At 36.7% G+C, this 22,320-nt stretch overlaps 1 protein-coding gene across 1 annotated transcript in view; it reads right to left on the bottom strand.

The window, feature by feature from the left end:
• dagla (diacylglycerol lipase, alpha) overlaps nucleotides 1–7,250 on the bottom strand; it is a 27,418-nt gene extending 20,168 nt beyond the window's left edge. Inside the window, exons 1-8 of the mRNA XM_016280434.1 lie at nucleotides 7,245–7,250; nucleotides 7,092–7,179; nucleotides 5,820–5,921; nucleotides 2,595–2,733; nucleotides 868–955; nucleotides 642–776; nucleotides 467–544; nucleotides 263–387 (exon numbers count right to left, since the gene is read on the bottom strand). Of these exons, the coding sequence (XP_016135920.1) occupies nucleotides 263–387; nucleotides 467–544; nucleotides 642–776; nucleotides 868–955; nucleotides 2,595–2,733; nucleotides 5,820–5,921; nucleotides 7,092–7,179; nucleotides 7,245–7,250 (761 nt within the window). The remainder of the gene's footprint in view (nucleotides 1–262; nucleotides 388–466; nucleotides 545–641; nucleotides 777–867; nucleotides 956–2,594; nucleotides 2,734–5,819; nucleotides 5,922–7,091; nucleotides 7,180–7,244) is intronic.
• Between the last annotated feature and the right edge of the window lie 15,070 nt (nucleotides 7,251–22,320).

The raw sequence follows: 22,320 nt of genomic DNA, 5'->3' as shown, positions 1-22,320 counted from the left end.
TATATATATATATACACATATACACACACACACACACACACACACACATATACTCACACATATATATATATATACATACACACTTTTTGCACGTTCTAATTGATAATAAATTACATATATATTTTATAATTAAACTCATGACATATTATTAATTCAAAAACATGATGTCAGGTAACTATACCATTATAAGAGCCTCTCTTATTCGCTCTTATCTCGCTTCCTACCAGCTGTGCGGAACAATCATATAATTTTTTTTACGTACGAGCAAGTGCCGACAAGTCTGCAGAGTCCACACGCTGGTTTTCTTAAAAGATATACAGGCCAGCCATACGCTGCCATGGCAAACAGCATGTAGTAACACACCTCCTTATACATGGACATCTCAGACTGTAAACAGAAGGAGACTATCATAAATAATAAACATACATCAACACAAGCACACATATATATTGTATTCTTCAAATACCGAGTTCTTGAGGTCCAAGTACTTAGTGTTGCGAGTTACAGGTATCCCGGACAGAAAGGCTAAAACATCATTGTTTGCCTGCAAGAGAGAGAGAGAGAAAAAAATGTATTATTATTTGGACAGTGAGGGATAATTATCCAATCAAAAGTAATATTACGGAAAAGCTAATGCACACCTGATCCAAGATGGCTGACCTCTTGGCTCGTTGTCTTTGTCGGAGCAGCACCAAGCCAGCGATGATGTCACTCGGCACAATATCCAGATCCCGGAAAAACTCGGCGAACAAGCTGGCCACCTCAGAGTAAGCGTCCTGAGAGAGAACATCTTCTGCTGAGAATGTTGTGTGTGTATGTGTGAGATGCTGTCACAGTAACTGGCATTTGTGTGTATTTGAGTCTTACAGATTGTGTATCTTTTGTTCGAGTGCAGCACATGAAGAACTTGAGTCTCCTGCTCCAGCTGCTGGCTTGACCTTCTTCTAGCCTGTGTCTGAAAGAGATAAAACCCAGCTGAGCAAATATCATGAGCAGATTTAGGAATTATAGGTCAATAGATGGGTATTACATAGATCGAAACACGTATCTAGAAAATACGTGTGGAGTGGAAAAATGGGGTATGCAACAAGTAAATGTGTGTGTGTGTGTGTGTATATATATACACATACATACACACACACACACACACACACACACACACATACATACATACATACATACATACATACATACATATGGCCAGCTCTAGGAAGGGGTCTGGTGGTCCCAAACGTCTTCCATTTAAGGATTATGGAGGCCACTGTGCTCTTAGGTACCTTAAGTGCAGCAGAATTTTTTTTGTAACCTTGGCCAGATCTGTGCTTTGCCACAATTCTGTCTCTGAGCTCTTCAGGCCGTTCCTTTGACCTCATGATTCTCATTTTCTCTGACATGCACTGTGAGCTGTAAGGTCTTGTATAGACAGGTGTGTGGCTTTCCTAATCAAGTTCAATCAGTATAATCAAACACAGCTGGATTCAAATGAAGGGGTAGAACCATCTCAAGGCTGATCAGAAGAAATGGACAGCCCCTGAGTTAAATATATGAGTGTCACAGCAAAGGGTCTGAATACTTAGGACCATGTGATATTTCAGTTTTTCTTTTTTAATAAATCTGCAAAAATTTCAACAATTCTGTGTTTTTCTGTCAATATGGGGTGCTGTGTGTACATTAATGAGGGAAAAAAATTAACTTAAATGATTTTAGCAAATGGCTGCAATATAACAAAGAGTGAAAAATTTAAGGGGGTCTGAATACTTTCCGTACCCACTGTATATATATACACAATACCAGTTAATGTTTAAAAATTAGATGTGCACAATATTGTTGAAATTAAACTAAAACTTATTTTACATAATATTTACTCAATGTACTTAAAAAAAATTGAAAGCAAAAAAAGCACACAATTCAGTATTATTTTATTATTTATTTTATAATTTTAGTATTTGTTTTATTATAGTATTTTTTTATATTTTACATTTGTTTTTATTTTTATATTTTTACTTATCATTATAATATTAAAGTAATTCCATGTGCTTTTGTCATTTTTTATTAATTTTTGTATTTTAATATTTCTTTTTAGCTTTCATTTCTTTTTAAATTTATTTGAGTTATTTTAGTACTTCAACTTAAAAGAAATGTTGCTTAATCTAAATAAAATAAGTTTAAGTTCTTAATTTTTAAATTAGTTTAAGTAATTGTATGTGATTTTGTCATTTTTATTAGTTTGTTTTAAATCTTTTATTTAGCTTTAATTTATCTTAAATTTTATTAATTTTAATCTATACTTAATTTTATAAAATTATTTTCAATTAACGAAAATTTTTTATTTTCATTTAATAATAACAACACTGCATAAAATGTGCAATTTTAGCAATCTATGAGAAAAAAATCTATGGTGTGGATTTAAATAGGGTAAAATAAATACTACACTCTTATTGGATGCATAAAGCATAATAGAAATAACAAAATAATTAATGAACAAAATATTTAATAAATGAACACTTAAAAGGCGGGGGAATTGTAAAACTTTGCAAAAGATTGATGTGGGGCATCCCGAAACAAGCTAGCATGAACACTGTTAAGCGCTGTACCTGAGAGTGTACGTTGTGAGGTTACGTTGACGGCGGCGAGTTGCTTTCAGCTTCACAAAGGTCCGTCCAGTGGGGTCAAAGGTACACATCATGGTGAAACACACACTGAAGATGACCAACCAATTACACGCCACAATTCCTGTTGAAAATAAATGAAGAAACTAAAAAAATAAAATAACTAATTTAAAGGGGTCATCCGATGCCCATTTTCCACAAGTTGATATGATTCTTTAGGGTCTTAATGAAAAGTCTGTAACATAGTTTGGTTAAAATTTCTTTTTAACCTTTTTTACCCTGTCAAAAACGGCTATTTTCAGAGCAAACCATTTGTAGCATTTGCCTTTAAATGTTAATGAGCTCTGCTGACCCCGCCTCTCTCTTCCGAGCTGCTCTCAGAGAGACTGTTTACTTTAGCCGCATTCATCTTGAAACTTGCTAATTAGCACATTATTAGGAAAGGCGATTTGCAAAGTTTCATTAAAAAACCTTATACTCCTTTTGTAGATGAAGCTGGATCACGAATGATTCGTGCGAACATAGACGCATTTAGGTAGATCGGGGGCGCATTCCCTTCAAAAACAAACGTAATCCTCTGCGTTTTCAGCGGCTCAGATGTCGGGAGTAAATGACGACTGCTATGTTCATTATTACATCCAACAACAGAACACCTCAATTGCTTAGGAGTCATTCTTGTCTACATCTGCTCCAGAGGTGAAACAATGGCGGACTGATGACAGCTCACTCAGGGCGGGGCTAAGGTCAGACACCAGTCCAGTCTGTGCTGAAACGCTACTGTCAATCAAACTATCGTGGGAGGGGCCTGTCTGTGTGACGTCACACAGACAGGCATCCGAGATCGGCTCGATTTGAGAAAGGGGTTAATATTTTAGTAGATAAAAAAAAAAACACTGGGTGGATTTTTATCATTATAGGGTGGTTGTGTACACACACTGCCAACACACATTTCATTTCAAACAACTTGTAAAAGTGCATGTAGCATCCGATGACCCCTTTAAATGTACTGTATACATCTTCATTTGGCGCTTATAGATTCAGTTCAGCAGGAACCACTTTACTGTAAAACTAACCAGCTGTCTCTTTGTCAGTTCGTGTCTTGTATAGACAGATGATTGGCATGAAAGTGAAGTGTGCTATTATGGGATGGGGGAGGACAATGAGCGACACTGATTCATGGTCGGCACAGACATGGGAAAAGCTACACTAGGCGTATTGTTAGAAAGCGTGCATTGAGATTCCAGGACATAAATAGCTAGAAATGACTTTCAAATTTACAGAAATCTGCTGAGATTAACAAGGGGAGGTTTAATGAGATTTTAACACATGCATGGACTGCCTCATGCTAGAAGGACATCACACGCCACACTCTCTGAAGACTATTCTGTTTTTTAACTTGCTGCCGATAGCGTGACGCATGTTAGGAATCACAATTTCACAAAAATATGAACAGCATTGATAATAAGAGCCATTATTAATATCTGAGTATCAATAATAAATGAGCAGCAAGTCAGCATATTAGAATGATTTCTGAAGGATCTTGTGACACTGAAGACTGGAGGAATGATGCTGAAAATTCAGCTTTGATCACAGGAATAAATTACATTTTAAAATATGTTTAAATAGAAAACCATTATTTTAAATTACAATAATATTTTACAATATTACTGTTTTTACTGTATTTCTAATCAAAATAAATGCAACCTTGGTGTGCATAAGATACCTTTTAATAACGTAATTAATCCAAACTTTTGACTGGTAATGTAAGTTTGTGAGACTGTTAGTGGTAGGTCTGCTTTACAATATTTAAACGTAAGGGTGAGTGATAAGGGTAACATGAAAATGTAGAGCATGATGTGTCCCAGTTTAGCCTTTTACTGTTGATGCAACGATGATGCAACTTGTCACATTAATACAGAATTTAAAACCGCTTCGAACGTGGCTCTGATCCCAGACTTATGATACATTCGTTATGAATAATCTTATCTTTTGGTTTGCATCCATGCAAATTAAAATAGAGAGAAAAAGATCAAATGAGATGGTACGCTTTTATCCAAAGTGAGGAACAAAAGCAATTTGAGAAGGAGCCAACCATATTCATAATATACAATGCCAGGTTTATGTGACAAAGCAAGCTAGAACCTTTAGTTTAATTTAGTACATTTTATATATAAAGCATTTAATTTACTGGATTCTCCAAAAACAAGCAGTGGTTGTTAAAATATAAACTAGTTTATCATTTTACATTTAAAGGGGTCATATGATGCTGCTAAAAAGAACATTATTTTGTGTATTTGGTGTAATGAAATGTTTATGCGGATTAAAGTTCAAAAAACACATTTTCCACATACTGTACATTATTGTTTCTCCTCTATGCCCCGCCTTTTTGAAACGCGTCGATTTTTACAAAGCTCATCGTTCTGAAAAAGCGAGGTGTGCTGTGATTGGCCAGCTATCCAATGCGTTGTGATTGGCCGAATACCTCAAGCGTGAGACGGAAATGTTACGCTCCTCACATACTGTTGAGGCCGTGTCCGGGCGGAGCGACGAGACAAAAACATTAAAACCCATTACAAACGAGGCATAGATAAAATATAACAAAGCTACAAATAAAGTAAGGTCTAACATTAGTTTTCAGGCACAGAAATGTAATAATTAAGTGTAAAATAACACCTCATAGTGTTCACTGTATAAATTAAACACAAATTCATCTTTGTTAAAGCTGTGTTTTGTTGTTAATTAACATTAATTACACAGACAGTAGCAGGCATTTATAGGCTGCTGTCCCTTTAAGACTTTATGTTTGTGTTCACTTCATTTAAAACACAACCGACTGTTTAAGGGAATCTTTGCTGAGACAGGTATTTGGAGATAATTTTGTGTGTATGTGTCCACTCAAGCATAAGGATACGGAATCAGGAATCAGTTCTGTGTGCGCATGCTAAATTTGAGGGTGTGTGCGCAAATAACAGTGCCTGAGTACTGAATTGAGTTCTCTTTCGCCTCTTCATGTGCTTGAATGGTTTAAAACGCTTGAATGTTTAAATTGGCAAGGCTTAGAAACACGTTCAAATGATCAACCACGTTCCGTTTCAACCCTACAAGTGAGTGAAGAATGTGAATCAAGGAAGGGATTTTATTTTACTATTCAAGATAGCCAGACTAGCGATTTTGTTTGGCCTGCACTTATTGTTTTTATACATGTCTTACCCAGGGCGAGGTTCTTGGCAGTGATGTCGGAGCAGGGATGGTAATACTGCACCAACCAGGCGATGCCCACCACCGCATACACCAGCTCCACTAGCAGGATGGCTGCAGAGAGGAGGAACAATTAATGTCAAGGGTTGATTTAGGGCCTAACCACATAGAGTATGAGTTTTCATCGTAAAATCATGTTGCACTGTAAATTTGCAGTGAAACAACGCAACCCAAAAAAATCTTGTTATGGTAAGCATTAGGATTATTATTGCTCATACTTTGTTCATTGATTTGGTCAAACCTCAAAACTCAAATGGAAGCTTGTTTCCGTCATGAGATAAAAAAATAAAAAGGGTAATTGTGAATTATTGTGAACTTTTCTTGTCTGAATTGCATGATGTTAACTTGCAATTGTAAGTTTGTAACTTAATATAATGAGATATAAACTTGCAATACTAACAAGTCGATAAAAAGTTGCAGTTACCTTTTTAATTTTTATTATTTTGCAGAAACAACAAAAAAACAGAATCGCAATATATAAACTTATATATTTTTTATAAATATATAAAAAAAAGTCAGAAGTGCAAGAAGTAAATTCAGAATTCTGAGGGTTTGCAATTGCGAGAAAAAATTTGAATTGTGAGATAAAAAGTCGCAACTATTTTGTATGTTTTATTCTGTGGCGGCAGAACATTTTTAAAAATTATTTAATGTAAACTCAAAATTCAGTGAAAAAAGTCAGAAATGCAAGATGCAAACTCGCAATTATGAGTTTATAACTTCCAATTGCAAGATATAAACTTGCAATTCTAGGAAAAAAATGCTTGAATTGTGAGATATAAACTTTAACTTTTACAATTACAAGAAACAAAAGTCAGAATTGTGACATAAAAAGCCGCGATTACCTCTTAAATTTTTTTATTCCATGGTGAAAACAAGTTTCCATAAACCTCTAATCCATGTGTGTGAATCAGAAAAAAACGCCAACGCATGCAATTACTGAACAAAATAGTCAATTTTAATTGGATTGAACTAAGAGCTCAGGATTATTTCACTGAGCTCACTGCAATACATTCTGGGATTGCTTTCTCTAAAAAGGATACTTGCAATGCTGCCTTCAAATTTGGAATAGAATTTACCACAGAAGCAGTCTATGATGCCTCAATGCAGCCATTGCAGGCTAGTTAACAGAGCTGACGTGTGAGATCGCATATATATTCAGAGAACTAGTGGAAGTTTTTTTCATGGTTGTTTTTATGGTAAATGTGCAAGTGTGTGTCTTACCCAGCCGTATATAGAGCACGTACTGCACAGCCTCTCTGGGTTGTGTATACAGGATGCTGCCTCTCATGCTCAGCCACAGAAAAATATTCTTGTAATCGGTTACTTTAAAGAAATAGTTCACCCAAAAAATGGAAAATTCTGCCATTTACTCACCCTCATTTCATGACAAAAACACCATTCAAGTATCATTTCATTTTTGGGTGATCTATTTTTTATTTTTTTTTAAGTTTTATAATTGTGCATCAGAGATTGAAACTGAACCTGGTCTGATAGGAATAAGACACTAGAGAGAGAGAGAGAGTGAGTGAGTGAGTGGATTGAGGGAAATTATAAAAGAGGAAAAGAAAGGCAAAGAGGAAGTGGCCCATGAGAATGATGACAGAAAAATAAATCAATATTTAGCAAGTGTAATGAGTGTGTTTACTCATGCTATCCTAAAGCATACTTGCCTACTAGTTTGTTTGTAATGTTATGGTAAATATATGTGGTTGCTAGGGTATTTAGATGGTTGCTAGGGTGTTATGTCTGGTTGCCAAGGTGTTGCTATGCAGTTACCAGAGAATTCTTGGTGGCCATTGCATTGCTATGCAGTTGCTAGGGTGTTCTGGGTGGCTGCCAAAGTGAAGTTATGTGGTTGCTAGGGTGTTTAGGTGATTGCTAGGGTTGCTATGCAGCTGAGGATGTTTTGGGTGGCAAGTGCATTGCTCTACAGTTTCTAGGGTATTTGGGTGGTTTCCAGGGAGTTCTATGTGTTTCAGAGGGTGTAGCCGCAAAGGCATTGCAATGCACTTGCAAGGGTGTTCTATTGTTAAGGTGTCAGGGTGTTGCAGTGCAGTTGTTAGGGTGTTCAGGGTATTGCAGTGCAGTTGTTAGAGTGTTCAGGGTGTTGCAGTGCAGTTGTTAGTAGGGCTGCACAATAAATCGCATGTGATCGTCATGCACATCTTGTCAGTAAAGCCGGTTCTGTGATTATTAGTAAATCTCCATTACGTGCTTTCAGATGGAGCGGCATTTACTACACAGACCCGTAGTTCGCTGACAAGCTATGCAATATCGCGTTCATAATCGAAGCGATTTATTTGCAATTATGAACGCGATATTGCATAGCTTGTCAGCGAACTACGGGTCTGTGTAGTAAATGCCGCTCCATCTAAAAGCACGTAATGCGATTTACCATGCAGCCCTAGTTGTTGGGGTGTTCAGGGTGTTGCAGTGCAGTTGTTGGGGTGTCCAGGGTGTTACAGTGCAGTTGTTGGGGTGTTCAGGGTGTTGCAGTGCAGTTGTTGGGGTGTTCAGGGTGTTACAGTGCAGTTGTTGGGGTGTTCAGGGTGTTGCAGTGCAGTTAATAGGGTGGTCAGGGTGTTGCAGTGCAGTTGTTAGGGTGTTCAGGGTGTTGCAGTGCAGTTGTTAGGGTGTTGCAGTGCAGTCGGTAGAGTGTTTAGGGTATTGCAGTGCAGTTGTTAGGGTGTTCAGGGTGTTGCAGTGCAGTTGTTAAGGTATTAAGCTAGTAACTGTTTACTCTATCACACAAATGCGGCGATCCAAAACAGTGAATCTAATCACCATTCAGGCAAAAGTTTGCTTCATGAATGACCACACTACTGACGTGATCTTATCGTTAACACAGCCAGAACACATGAGTTATTCGTTTTATCCGCAAGGCATATAGGCATACATTTTTTCAAATCGGCCAATGACGATGTTTACATTTTAAGCCTTTATCAGCCGATTCCAATAATGTTCTGATAATATCGTACTTCCCTAAATAGTAGTAATGCTTTCCACAGCAATAACCAACTACAAGACAAAAACTAACAGAGAGAGAGTCTTGTGATTGTGAACGAGGACTACTGATGGTTTCCATGGATACCGCTTTCAGTCCAGACACTGTAAAAACTTTCATTGTGTGGCAAAATCACTCTGTTTACAACACAGATCTCAATCAAAACATTTCATCGATCAACAGGTACTTTCAGAGAACACAGGCAACGTTCTGTGTTGTGGAGACAAAACTAAATGGCTGATGTATGATAACACAGGATGTGATGGACACATGTTTTGTTGATCTTTTTATGGATCGGGGTAAAAGGAAACGCCCCGGCAAAGCACTTCCCCAAAACATTTGTGCTTTTTAGTGGGTGGTGTGGAGCAGAGGTTAACATTTTCTTCCTTCTTCCATTGGTTTCAAGATCCAAGTTTGTTCAAATCCAAAAGCAATCTTTACGCTCAGATCACGGATAATGATTGTTTTTAAACAGGTTTGCCAATGAGTTTTGTCAATGTTTGTTTAAACAAATAGTCCCGCCCCAAATTCCCGCCATTGGTCAAGTTGACATGTCAAACCCTATAAACCAACACTGCAATGATTCGAAAGCTCTCTTATAGAAATTCAACAGAAATAGCCGACTTGTAGTTGTCTCTGCACATTAAAATACAACAGAAGTATTTTAACACCAAAAAAGACACTTTACCTTTAAACTAGTTTAAACTAAGACTTAAGGTAGAAGTTAATCATTCTCCTGCCTGACAGACCTGCCTGATAAAGCGACAGATTGTAAATGGTTTCACTGCAGCTGTACAATAACACAAGCAGCCTATCACACTGTTAGCAGTTCATCAGTTCTCAATCTTCCCATTTCTCTTCACACCTGCGTCTCTCTTTTTCTCTCTTTCCTACCATCCATCTATCCATGAAGACACATCCCTAAAACCAAACACAAATATGAAGCCTGTCTGGATACCAAAAACACTTAAAAGTAAATACAAACCGACATCCATTCTCATCATATAAACATCCTGCTCACATCCTCAGGAAGGTAAGAAAAAACCCACGAGGCAAGACAGATCTTATGCTCTGCTATGAAAGTCTAAGGCTATTTCTACAGTAAATAAAAACTAAAATCACTCCCAATATAATCAACAAAGCACTGGGTGCCCCATTTCTATTTTTGTCACACTATGCAGGCAATTAATTTTTCCAGCTTATTTAAAATAAAATTATTATTTTTACAAAATTTCATATGTTATTATTTCTATGAATTGTATTTGTTGCATATTTAAATAAATTAATCTGTGTTCTCTACAAGCTAATTTTTTAGCATTTAACACTCAAAACATTGGTGCCAGTATTTTTTTTTATTAAATAAATGTAAATATATATATATATATATATATATATATATATATATATATATATATATATATATATATATATCGGCAGTGAAAGTGAAACATGAGGATGCAGGGAAAAGGAGGACTAGCATGAAAATTAGGAGAAAAAAGACAGAAGGCAAGAGAGAGCAAGGGTGAGTGAAGGAGAAAGAGAGAGAAGGAGGGAAGGAAGAATCTGGAGCAAGAGATGAGAAGAGAGGAGAGGCAGGGGAGAGTGGGTGTGTGTAGCACATGGTCCTCAATCTAAAAAAAGGACGAGAGCGGTTGAAGCCAAACTCGGAGTATGGATGAGCGAGATGAAAAGACAGAGAAAGAGGGCTGCAGCTACACAGAGATGGTGAAAACACAAGGACATTTCACTGGAGAAATGAAAGAGACGGAAAATGAGTCAAGTAGGGATGAACTCATTTGATATTAGAAATCTGATCGATATTACCAATGGTATCTTTTCAACCTGCATGTTAAAGCCCTAATATTTATAGGGCTGGGTGCTCACAAAATTGTATTATTCGATTCGATTCCAATGCAGAAGCTCTTGACTCTTGAAAAAAAAAAAAAACGAATGCTGTACACTATACAAGGAACTAGGGGTTGGGGAAAAAATCGATACAGCATAGTATCGCGATATTTTCCGCGCCAATACTGTATCGATACATGGACGCCAAGTATCGATCTTTTATTATACTATTTGGTAGAATAATAAAATCTATTTCTTTACAATCCACTAGATGGTGGTGTTGAACTTTTTTCTGGTGAGGTCAGCTGGGTCACTTTCAGCATGCAGTAAGTTAGTAAAATAAAGAGGGCGGCATCTCGGAAAGTGATCAGGAAAGCCCCGTCCACGTTTAAATCAGATATATTGACTTACTTCAAATTTGTAAACAAGGAGGGGATGCAAGTAGGGATGCACCGAAAATATAGGCTACATATAATAATAATAATAATAATATATATGGCCCTCGTCACTGCGCGGTTTGACGCTCCGCTCAATATTCCGATCTATGAATGTGCCGCTCATGCTCATCGGAAAAGCAAAGTCTGCTCAAATAACGCGCGGACAGGAAATTTCTATGCAGCATAGGCCTACTTGTTCCGGTTTGCAGTAGTGCTACTGTGCTGTAACATGGTGTAGGCTAGTTCAGCTGTACTGGGCAACGCTGCTAAAATGATGCTACCTTCAGTGACGCTATGCTCTGCTCATATGCTCTGATAATAATAGCTTTGTAGGACTACATTATTTGGATAATTAGTCAAAAAAACAACAACAACTTATATCTGATTATGTTACATAGAAGTTAATAAAAATAATAGATTGATATTTAATATTAAAGTAACACTTTTCAATAAGGTTCCATTAGTTAATGTTAGTTAATGTATTAACTATCATGAACGAACAATGAACAATACATTTATTACAGTATTTATGAATCTTTCTTAATGTTAGTTAATGAGAATACAGTTATTCACTGTTAGTTCATCTTAATTCAGAGTGCATTAACTTTTCGGTTTCGGTTTCGGCCCAGAATTTTCACTTCGGTGCATCCCTAGATGTAAGACTACATGTTTTATTTAATTTAATTAAAATTTAACAGTAATTTACTTTCAAATGCCCCAATTGCTGAAGGGTCTGCACAACTTTTTAGTACAATTTCAAGTTGCACTGTTCAAAATACCAGTAGTAGCACAGCAGTGCATACCTGTTAACATTTAATTAAGGTGGACTAGATTAGACTGTAATACAAATAGTTGAGTTTGCCAGGTGCACACAACATTTATGACAGGTTTTCATGAAAGTGTTGGTCAGTTTGTCTGCTTGACAATCCCATTTTGCACTGCAACAATAAAATTGAAGTGAGATAAACAAACTGAGAAATGTTTATTTTTAGTTAAAACCGATGTTGTCAAAGTTTTCCTTTGGGGACATAATTTGAAGTTAGAAAAATTTAATAAATTGCAATATATCGCAGAATATCGCAATATATTTTAAATCGCAATAACATTGTATCGTGACACAAGTATCGTGATAATATAGTATCGTGAGGCCTCTGGTGATTCCCACCCCTACAAGGAACCCTATTGGTACATTACTTGATACATGACATTACAAACTATTGAATTTTATTGAAAACAAACTGTTAAATATTAAATTACTATTTGTTTTTAAATTAATACTAAACAAATTCAACACTCAAATTAAAACAAACATTTAAATGTTTAAAAATTTCACATAAAGCATTTTTTACACCAATTTGTTGTTTAATATAAAATATAAATATTTAAACGTTGGCTGTATTAAAAATTTGTTTTTAAGAAAGATTTATGCAAACATACATAAGACATTTATTTTGTGTTATAACTAGTAGTAACTCTTGAAGCCGCTTAAACTGAGACTGCAACAGCGATCAGTCATGCCACATTAAGAAGCATCAAAATGACATTCATTGTCTAAATTTAGGCTAAATCTGAATTTTACGATTTGTTAAAATTTAAGATTATTTGAAATTGGGAAATCGATGTTGTCAAAACAGCCCTAGAATTTTATAGAATCAAAAATAAAAAAGAAAAGCATGAAAACATACTGCAGAAAACACATACTTCCAAGGGGTCTTAACTAGAAAAAAAATACGAGAACCATTCTTGTTCATTTAAAAATGTAGGAATATTCCAATAAGGATTTTTTTTTTTTTTTTACAGCAATAACATAAATTTTTTGGTCATCTGAACTAGGGATGTTCATTTTGGTTATTTTTCCTAACCGACAACCGACACTTGTTAATCGATTGTTAACCGTTAACCAACACGATTATTTTAAATTAGAATTGAATTAAATTAGAAAGGATAAGTGTCTGTGACCCGTTAAAAAATACTAACATTTGTTTCCCGGGGATTAATTTGCATGCGCAAAAAGCAGCAAACAACAGAACATGAGGATTCACATGGTCATCATTAGGCTTGCCGCGATAGTGCTGACAGTGATACCGTTGTTAAGCCGCAACATGCCCACCGCGGCACCGACCACCGTCGTTTAGATTTTTTTATAGTAATACAAATCATTTAGTTCAGTAAAAGAACAGACACTACAATTAAAAACTGAATGCTCAATGCAGCGTGCCGAACGACAGTCGCATCACAGATCAGATTTCATTTCTCCAGTGAGGAGAGTGAGTCGAGCTGACTGACAAGAAGAGTGAGGTGAGGTGAGACAGACAAGACGATCGCGGATGATTTAGTTTCAAAACAAAATGCAAAAGCGCCTGTTTGGCAATATTTTGGATTTTGAAAAGCCTGTTGACTTTTGCCGTTTATCTAAGGTGATTGTGGACGTTTTTTTTAAACATTTGTTTCTTATTTAATTGGTTCCACATTGTTTGCTGATTTTTACTTTATTTAAACTTTGTGTAATTTATGTATTTTATTTGACATCAAGGTGCACTGCCGTGCCTCCAAGCTTTCTTACTCGTTTTGCTAATAAACGTTCTACGTTTCTTATTTTTATTTGGTTATATATTATACATGTTTACTTAGGTATGTTTGTGACTAACTGTAACTTAAAGTGATTTATAAGGGGAAAGACTGAATGCAAAACAAAATCAGAACTGATAGGAAGGTGAGAAAAAAAGAAGACGTGGTCGAATCTGGTCAATAATTGATACGCTGGGCAAAAAAAAAGACAGAATGGATGGGTTGAAGGTAGCACTTTGGGAAGATGGTTGTAAAGTAGAAACATTCAGCATTTGGTCCGGAAACGATCAAATACAGTTTTGACTTCATAATGGAAATGAGGGATTATGTACTGGCATGCCTAGGAATGAGTATGGGGTGGAACACAGAGTGATGAAAAATAAATAGGGCATGACAGGGGAAAAAAGTGTTGAGCGTGTGGCAAGGAGAATGAGAAAGACAGAGCAGAGCAGGATACAGTCAGCTGGCAGCTTTCATGCTGACTCCTTGTATCAACACTTTACTCATCGTAGGACTGAATATTTGCCTTTGAGCACTCTGGAGACATTCACACAGGACATGTTCTTGCGTTCTGCATGCACTAGTTTGCAGTCATTGTACACATGCGGCAGACAGACGTCCTTGGTTGTTTTCCAGCGTCTCCTGACATAAGCACGTCACATCAAGTTAAAAATACTTCAACTTGGGATACACAGCACATCATCTCAATTTGGGGGCGCAGCAAATGAAACTGATGGGATGATAAACATATGCATTATCCATAGAGATATATTTCAAGACACAGCTACTATGATCTTCACTGAGATGATATTAGATTATATATTCTTTCTATATTATCATAACAAATATAATTGAATAATAATTAATAATTCATGCATTTAGCAGACGCTTTTATCGAAAGCGACTTACAGTGCATTCAGGCTATACATTTTTTACCAGTATGTGTGTTATATATAAATATATATAGGGGTGAGTGTGTGTGTGTGTGTGTATGTATGTGTATATATATATCACACTGTACATGTGCTGTTGTTTCTATTTCGTTTACATCATTCACTGCGCTTCATCATCTCATTTAAATGTGTTGTGCCTTTGTCTTTTTTTCAGATTTTCAAACATGACCAAGCTTGAATATTTGCACAATACTTCTGCATCAAATTAAAGGTTGTAACGCTATGATTGATCTCTGAGCTAGCTGGTTTGGTTAGAAATTCCTATGGAGAAAATAAAAAGGAAATATACTTCCAGAAGCAAAGCCACAATAATTAGCCAGTCACTCCTGCTCTCTACTGCGTGTGCAAATTAGCAACAACGTGTAGCTGTCTGTAACTCAAGAATGAGTCTTGTGGCCTGTCAGTCACCTACAGACTGCCACGCCTCCACAGAAATATTTGCCTGATGACTATGCAAACGGCTCGTCATCAAATAATCTACTGCTGGTGTGGTTTAACTGCACTTGAGGATAGAAAATCTCATGACCAGATGACACATATTTCAAACAACCATCCTGTTGTAAGATGAGGTTTCGGATGATTTCAGTGTCATGCAATCCTGCCTCAGTTAAGCATCGGTTGGCTATCATGACGCTCACTTAAAGAGGCCCCCGAAAGGTGCATGAGCCACACTTGAAAACATGTGAATGTCAGTGCATTAGACAGCAAAATAATAGCTCGTGAAATGCTTGTAGAAGTACATCGAGCCTCACTCAGTGGCCTTATTAATATGAATGATATGCTAATGCTTGTATTATGAGATTGTACATCCATAACACCTCATCCAAATGAGTCATAAATGAAAGCAGCCTGAAGTGATGAGAAAATATTTGACTATTTTTTCTGGTCTCACAGTGTTGCCCATCTCCAAAGCGGACTATAATCAAACCTGTAGCAGCTTACAATGAGATGATTATACACGTTATTTTTTTTATATATATACATAGGCTATTTTATGCATATTATAATTTATAAAAAATACAAACATAAACAACATCTGACCAATTAATGACAGCAAATAAAATGCACACAAAACAAAATTAACTTTGACAGTAAAACGGCACACAATATTTATTCTAAACCAGTTAATTTTATAACACTTGCTTCTGGGTCTATTTTTGGACATAATGCCACATAAACTGTTTGGGAGAAAATAGAAACACAGACAGCTCAAATTAAACCACAATACCGTGTCATAAAAATGTGACACTTACTATGTATACGCGAAAACAGCAAGCTGCAACGCAATGATCTGTGACGTCCGTCTGACGCATGTGTAAACAAAAAAAATTACAAACAATAACAAAATAGTGCAGACAGAATGCAAAAACGCGTGGGCTCTTGTTCTACTTAATGCACAAGAATATTTTTGCAACTATTATTAGAAGCTTTATCGATCATGAACGCACTCACACACACATGCATGACGATAACGCCAAACAAAATGACAATCAATGAACTGATTCATACATGAATCACTTTATAACTCAAGACATTGACTGAAAAGCCTGACCGGAGATGGAAGAGCCAGCACTGATGGGAATCCTGCATAATCGGGATCCATTTTAATCAATGTGAGGTGATGATTAGTTTAAAATAAAACACAGATTTGCCTGAATAGGTTCACGCTGTGAGATGAACAATGTGCTGAAACAGACTGTTAAATTCAACCTATTGACCTGAGAACAGACGAAAGTGACCCACATTAAAGGGCCTGTATCGGTCAAGCAACTAGATTTCGATTTTAGGAATTCAGGATGCAATCAATTATGTTATTAAACTTGTCTTTTATTCAGAGAGATGGACTTTTGCATGGTTCAGCATCATAAAAAGACATCAAGCAAGAGCTGTGATTAAAGTTACGTGAGCCCTGAAGATCTACGCATTGCTCAATAATGTATTACAGAATGTAATACAATTTTAAACAATACAGCCGCTATATTTCTCTAGGCCACATGCAATCTCTTGATGTTCTTTTTTTTTTTTTGGTGACAGACTGCAGGATGTTGAACATTAGTTAACTACCTTATGTTTGTTGCGCATCATAGTGCGGAGACTGGATATTATATACACACGACATATTCCACGCCATCAATGATTTATCAGAACACAGATCTGCAAATGTGGAAAAAGGTTGCGAACTGCTAACCTTAAGATCAAACACTAACATTGGATCTCATTCATGAAAAATTAGTCAACCAAATTTTAGTATGAATCATTCATAAACCATTCTCATGTAAATTGTTGCACTCAATCTATTGTTTTACAAAATATTTACACAAAATGTCATTCTGCTTGTATTTCATTAATAAGGCCCAATGGCAGTAATTACAGAACCAGTGATTCTTTCTCTACTTCCATCTGCTCTAAAAAAATATGATTGAGTTTTATTTAATAATTGAAAATTATTTTTATTTTATTTTTAGTACATTTAAATTAAGTTTTGGGTATACTAAATGTATAATTTATAATTAATATATAAAGAAAAATAACATTTAATAAACATTTTATGTATAATTAGTATTGTTATAATCAATATTTCTGCAATTACAGTACAGGACGTACTAGAGGAAGAGCATTGCAATCTTGCTGAAGTCTGTCTGTTGCATCACTGTGAGAAAAGACTGGAAAGATTCAGGGCAAAATAACAATTGCTCTTCATGAACTGTATTATCATACAAAGGACATCCTTTGATCGGACGATTGTTTATGCTGTGAGAGGCTATCGCAAAAGTGTTCAATACAGTCCAATATTGGAGATTTCATGAGAGGAAAGCCTGCTTCCAGGCGATGTCAAGACCCCATCTACACCTCATTATGCAGTACCACACAAGACATTCAGCATCTGTCTGAAGAATAGGGTTGTTTTGCTTGTTCGTTATGGGGGATGCTGGAGAAGTAAGGCCGCAGGATAATAGTTCAATTATTGTACATTTATCACATACATTAACACAATCTCTACATTAAAGGTGGGGTAAGCGATTTTTTCAAAAACGCTTTAGAAAACGGATTCGGGCCGACTAGAAAAACAAACTTGTAGCCAATCAGCAATAAGGGGCGCGTCTACTCATGATGTGGAGGAGAGCGCGTTCAGTGCACAGGACGGACATTAGCCGAGCCGAGCGACAGAAAGATAGAGATGGCGGATAAAAAACAAAAGAAGAAAACATCTGCGGAACAAAAGAAGGCATAAGGCAAGAAGTAGGACCCGTGTAAATATCGGATCAGCTTTCCAGCGCTGGAGAGAACTCAAGGAGCGGAAGGTCTGCGATCGGACGCCGAGGTTGCTTTGTTTCTTCTCGATAGGCGAGTAACACCGTGTCTGCGCCGCAACAGCTAAAGTCTGTCTAGTACACTGGACAAAGCGATCGTTGAAAATCATTTGAAATTTGTGTCAGTACGTCATGAATAGAACGCAGCAGCAGTTTTCTGTCGGGGATTTGACGTGTTGTGCCGCGCCGCATCCAGTGTAGACCATAGATATGTATATAATGAGTTCTATAGTATTTTGTCGCGCCGCGCCACTCGCGTCTGGTGTAGATACGGTGTAACATTGGTTTTGCTTTGTTTCACAGAACTAATCGTTGTGTGTATGTGTGGGGCGGAGCTATCAAAATAGGGGCGAGACCCTTTTGTGATTTCAAATGTCAACATTGGCTACCAGAAATCGCTTACCCCACCTTTAAGAAAACTGGTAAAACCTTAAGAAGCTTCTCCTAAAAGTGAAAACAACAAAGAAGACCTTGTATTGTCACACAGAGGTGGCGTAAATGCATTTATTCAGGAGCAATAATCGCAAACAAAATATTTGAGATTCGCGTTTGGATTTATTACAGTTCGTCATGGAGAATGTTTGCTGGCAGAATTAGTTGCAGCAAATTGCACAATCAGCAAGAGAAAAGCTCTGATTTGGGGATTTTAGCTCTTGATATTTTCAGTATATATGTTCATGTTTAAAATATTATCAATCCGGCAGCCTTGAGAACATGAAACGATGTTTTCATAACATTTTCTTCCACAATGTGATGCATTTACGTAACAGTAAATTCAATACCAAAAGCTGCGTCGTACATTTTCTTCCAGTTGAGTTGTAAAAAAAAATTAAACAAAACCATACAAAAAATAAATAAATTCAATATATTAGAATTACACAAGGTGTTTTGAAATGTATATATGATAAAAAAAAATCTCTTTAACAAAAGAATTTAACAAAAAGGATCAAAACATTTTGTGGAAGAATTTTATTGAACAAATCCTTAAGAGATCTTACTAAATAATATTGTTGTACTTGCATCAAAAGCAGAGCAGTCCAATAAGATATGCTTAGTAGAAAGGTGGTCTAGCAGAATATAAACAAGTTGGCCCTTCGCTTTTCACAAGAAATGCATGATAGAAGAAGAAAAAGAAAAAAAACAGTAGGGTGGGACTTTTTATCCATCTAGAATTAATTAGATTGAAAAAGGTGGGCTTTCATGCGAGAATGGAGCCACACCTGAAGGATAGTTTCTGAAAATAATATTTTTCAAAGCCAAACTGTATTTAAGATCAGGATGTACTAAAAATGTAAGGTCAATTTTGATTATCTTTAAATGCACATTAGCACACATTAGTGATTTAAATGATATATATATATATATATACGTTTCGATTAAAGTAATCATTCTGCCTAGTTTCATCAATAGATAGCACTCATTGTCTGTTTTTCATTTTAGCAGCAGTTTTGTGTGCATCTTATTTGCAACTTATTTTCGCATTATTATCAGTCATCAGCCACCTTGCACACTAGATAATGTCATCGGCCAATTCCACTGAAGATCCCATAATCAGTCGACAATGTTTTCAAATACAGCTCAAGGGTTGACACATCAACAAAATTATCCTAAAACATGCTCTTTGTCCATACAAAAAGCTGCACTCAGTAATTAACAGCAATTTCCTCTCACAGCGAGCATGCATTTGCTGGCCCCTTCAAACCACTGATGGGCTTCATCCAGCCTCGAAGATACAACCACAACCTGTCCATTAAGAATGAAAAGCCTCTGGTTCTGAACTTCACTGTCCTTTTGCTATGTCCTTTTGCTGTCCATCATTAATTCATATGCTCATGTCCTCTGATAATAATAGCTTTTTAGGACTAAACATTATTTGGATAATTGGTAAAAAAAAAAAAAAAAAAGAAATATCTTAACCCTACTGTTCGAAGGTCTGTCGTTATTTTTTATTTGTGCTATCATTAGTAATTTCTTTATTTCTTATTTTATTACTGACCGCTTGCTTGTCATTTTTTATTCAATTCAAAGTTTGAAATCAAGCTATCTCGTGCTACTGCACCAAAATTACCCCGCTGTAAAAAAAAAAAACACTGAGTGAGCAAAAATTTGTGAGCTAGCTAGTTATAAAGGTAATTAAATAATGTTTACATATGTATAAACGCCTACATTAAAATCTGTCATACAAATTGGTATCTTCATTAGAAATTAGCCTTCTGATTGCCACCATTGATGGACAACATTTTTTGATAATATTAAAAATATCTGTATGATATTATATTCTGCAGTTCTTCCCTGTTTTACAGAATATCTATACTTTTCAAATTATCATATCGAAGTTAGAAATTCAAATATTGTGACAAAATTAATTTTGTAGGGTGCCACAAGTTTGTTAAAATTTCCAAAGGGTGCCGCGACTAAAAAAAGGTGGGGAAACACTGCTCTAACTCACCACAATATACTGTCGTTACTTTGTAATGAAGCATAAATGCTGGGTGTGCTCACATGCCTGCAGCAATGCAAAACTCTTCTTTCATAAACGCATTGCTATTCATACAGGTTTACAAGGTATGACCTAAAAAATTACTAAAATGAACAATGTACATGTGCAAAATACATAGGCACAAACAAAGAATACTACAGAACCACCAGAAATGCTGGGTGTGCTCACATGCCTGCAGCAATGCAAAACTCTTCTTTCATAAACGCATTGCTATTCATACAGGTTTACAAGGTATGACCTAAAAAATGTGATTTTACTTGTTACATGTACACGTTTTATGTATCCGTGTTTGTAAGAATACTACAGAACCACCATGGTAGCACGTTTAAACAACCCTGAAAATACTACAGTACTTTCTGTGCAATAACTGTATTGAATATGACATTCTGTTATGAATTATGTATTTCATATTCTATATGAAACGATGGTAAAAGTTTACCTGATGATTACCATAATCACAGATGGTATTCAACATGGTATTTAAAGGATCTAATGTACTTCCAAGAACACCACGTTAAGACCATGGTACATATCTAAAGACATAGTAATATCAAGGAGCTCTGATATGGCTTACAAACAAATACCGTGGCTGTACTATGGGATCAAACGGTATACCGCGGTACTCTTGTAAGTATTTTAACAATTGCTCAGAATGAATACCGTATTCGCATACCATGCTATTAGATACTCAAAGTACTGCACTTTAAAGAATACCACAGTAGTATCATGCTATATGCCAAAAAACATGGTAATTTCCGTTGCGATAACAATATAATGATATTCTAATCAGCCGTTACTGTGGCCAAGTGTTGTGTTGTACACAATCACTGACAGATGACAATACCAGAGTACTGAATGTACTCAGAGGTGCTTCAAAGAATCGCAATACATGTACAAAATCCAAACAAAAACATTTGTGTTTTTTCGTTAGCGCAATAACTGTAAATGTGGTCTCTAACGTACGCTCTTCTGGCGGAAGCTGCGGTTACCATGGTGAATTATCTTCTGTGTCGCCCGTGCAGAGACTCACCTGTAGTGTGAGCGCGTCTTCCCGAGACCCTCTTCTGCATGGACTCTCTTAAATCTCCCATCCTCCGCAAACGGCGTCCCGTTTGCGTTCACACGAACACATGAAGCAGCGAGGATGCGTTTAATTCGGGCTGTCCAGCAACGGATTTCTTTGTACGGATATTTTCACGCCTTTCCGAGCGCGCGTCGCGTCAGAAGCCGCTCCATATTCCCTTCAAACCGCGACAGTCTTGACGCACACACGAATCTAGCATGTATCCCCCAGGCTCGGGCATGACAGTCCCTCTCCGCGTAGTAGAATCGTGCGGGAAGTCCAGGTCCCGCACTGTCTGTCCGCAGCAGCTGCAGGTCCCAGCTGTATATATCTTCGCCACGATCTTTATTCCACACAAGCAACGTCGTTGCGATTCTCCATTCCAGTTGCGCATACTGGACCCGCATCCCGTTTCGCGCCTGCGCTCCTGGCGTAACTCACGTCATCCATAGGTTGCCGTAGGAGCCGCTGCGCTGTTGACGTACGACGCTGCGCTTTCCGCTGCTTAGTAACCGCTGGCCACAGCTGGGACGGGCTTAGTGAATACAGAGGAGACTCCTCCCACATAGTATGCTGGGCGACGTCATTCCTTTAATATCTTCGTAATCAGCAGGGAGTGCCCATGGATAAGAAACTAATCAATTAATCAATAAATACATTTATAAAATACTTCATTGCATATGATCAGAGGTGTCAAGTAACGAAGTACAAATACTATACTTTAGGTATCTATACTTTATTGGAGTAATTATTTTTCAGCCGACTTTTT

Source organism: Sinocyclocheilus grahami, unplaced genomic scaffold, assembly GCF_001515645.1.
Source record: "Sinocyclocheilus grahami isolate Dianchi unplaced genomic scaffold, SAMN03320097.WGS_v1.1 scaffold140.1, whole genome shotgun sequence".
Taxonomy (NCBI): Eukaryota; Metazoa; Chordata; class Actinopteri; order Cypriniformes; family Cyprinidae; genus Sinocyclocheilus; species Sinocyclocheilus grahami.
This window is presented reverse-complemented; position numbering and strand designations above follow the sequence as displayed.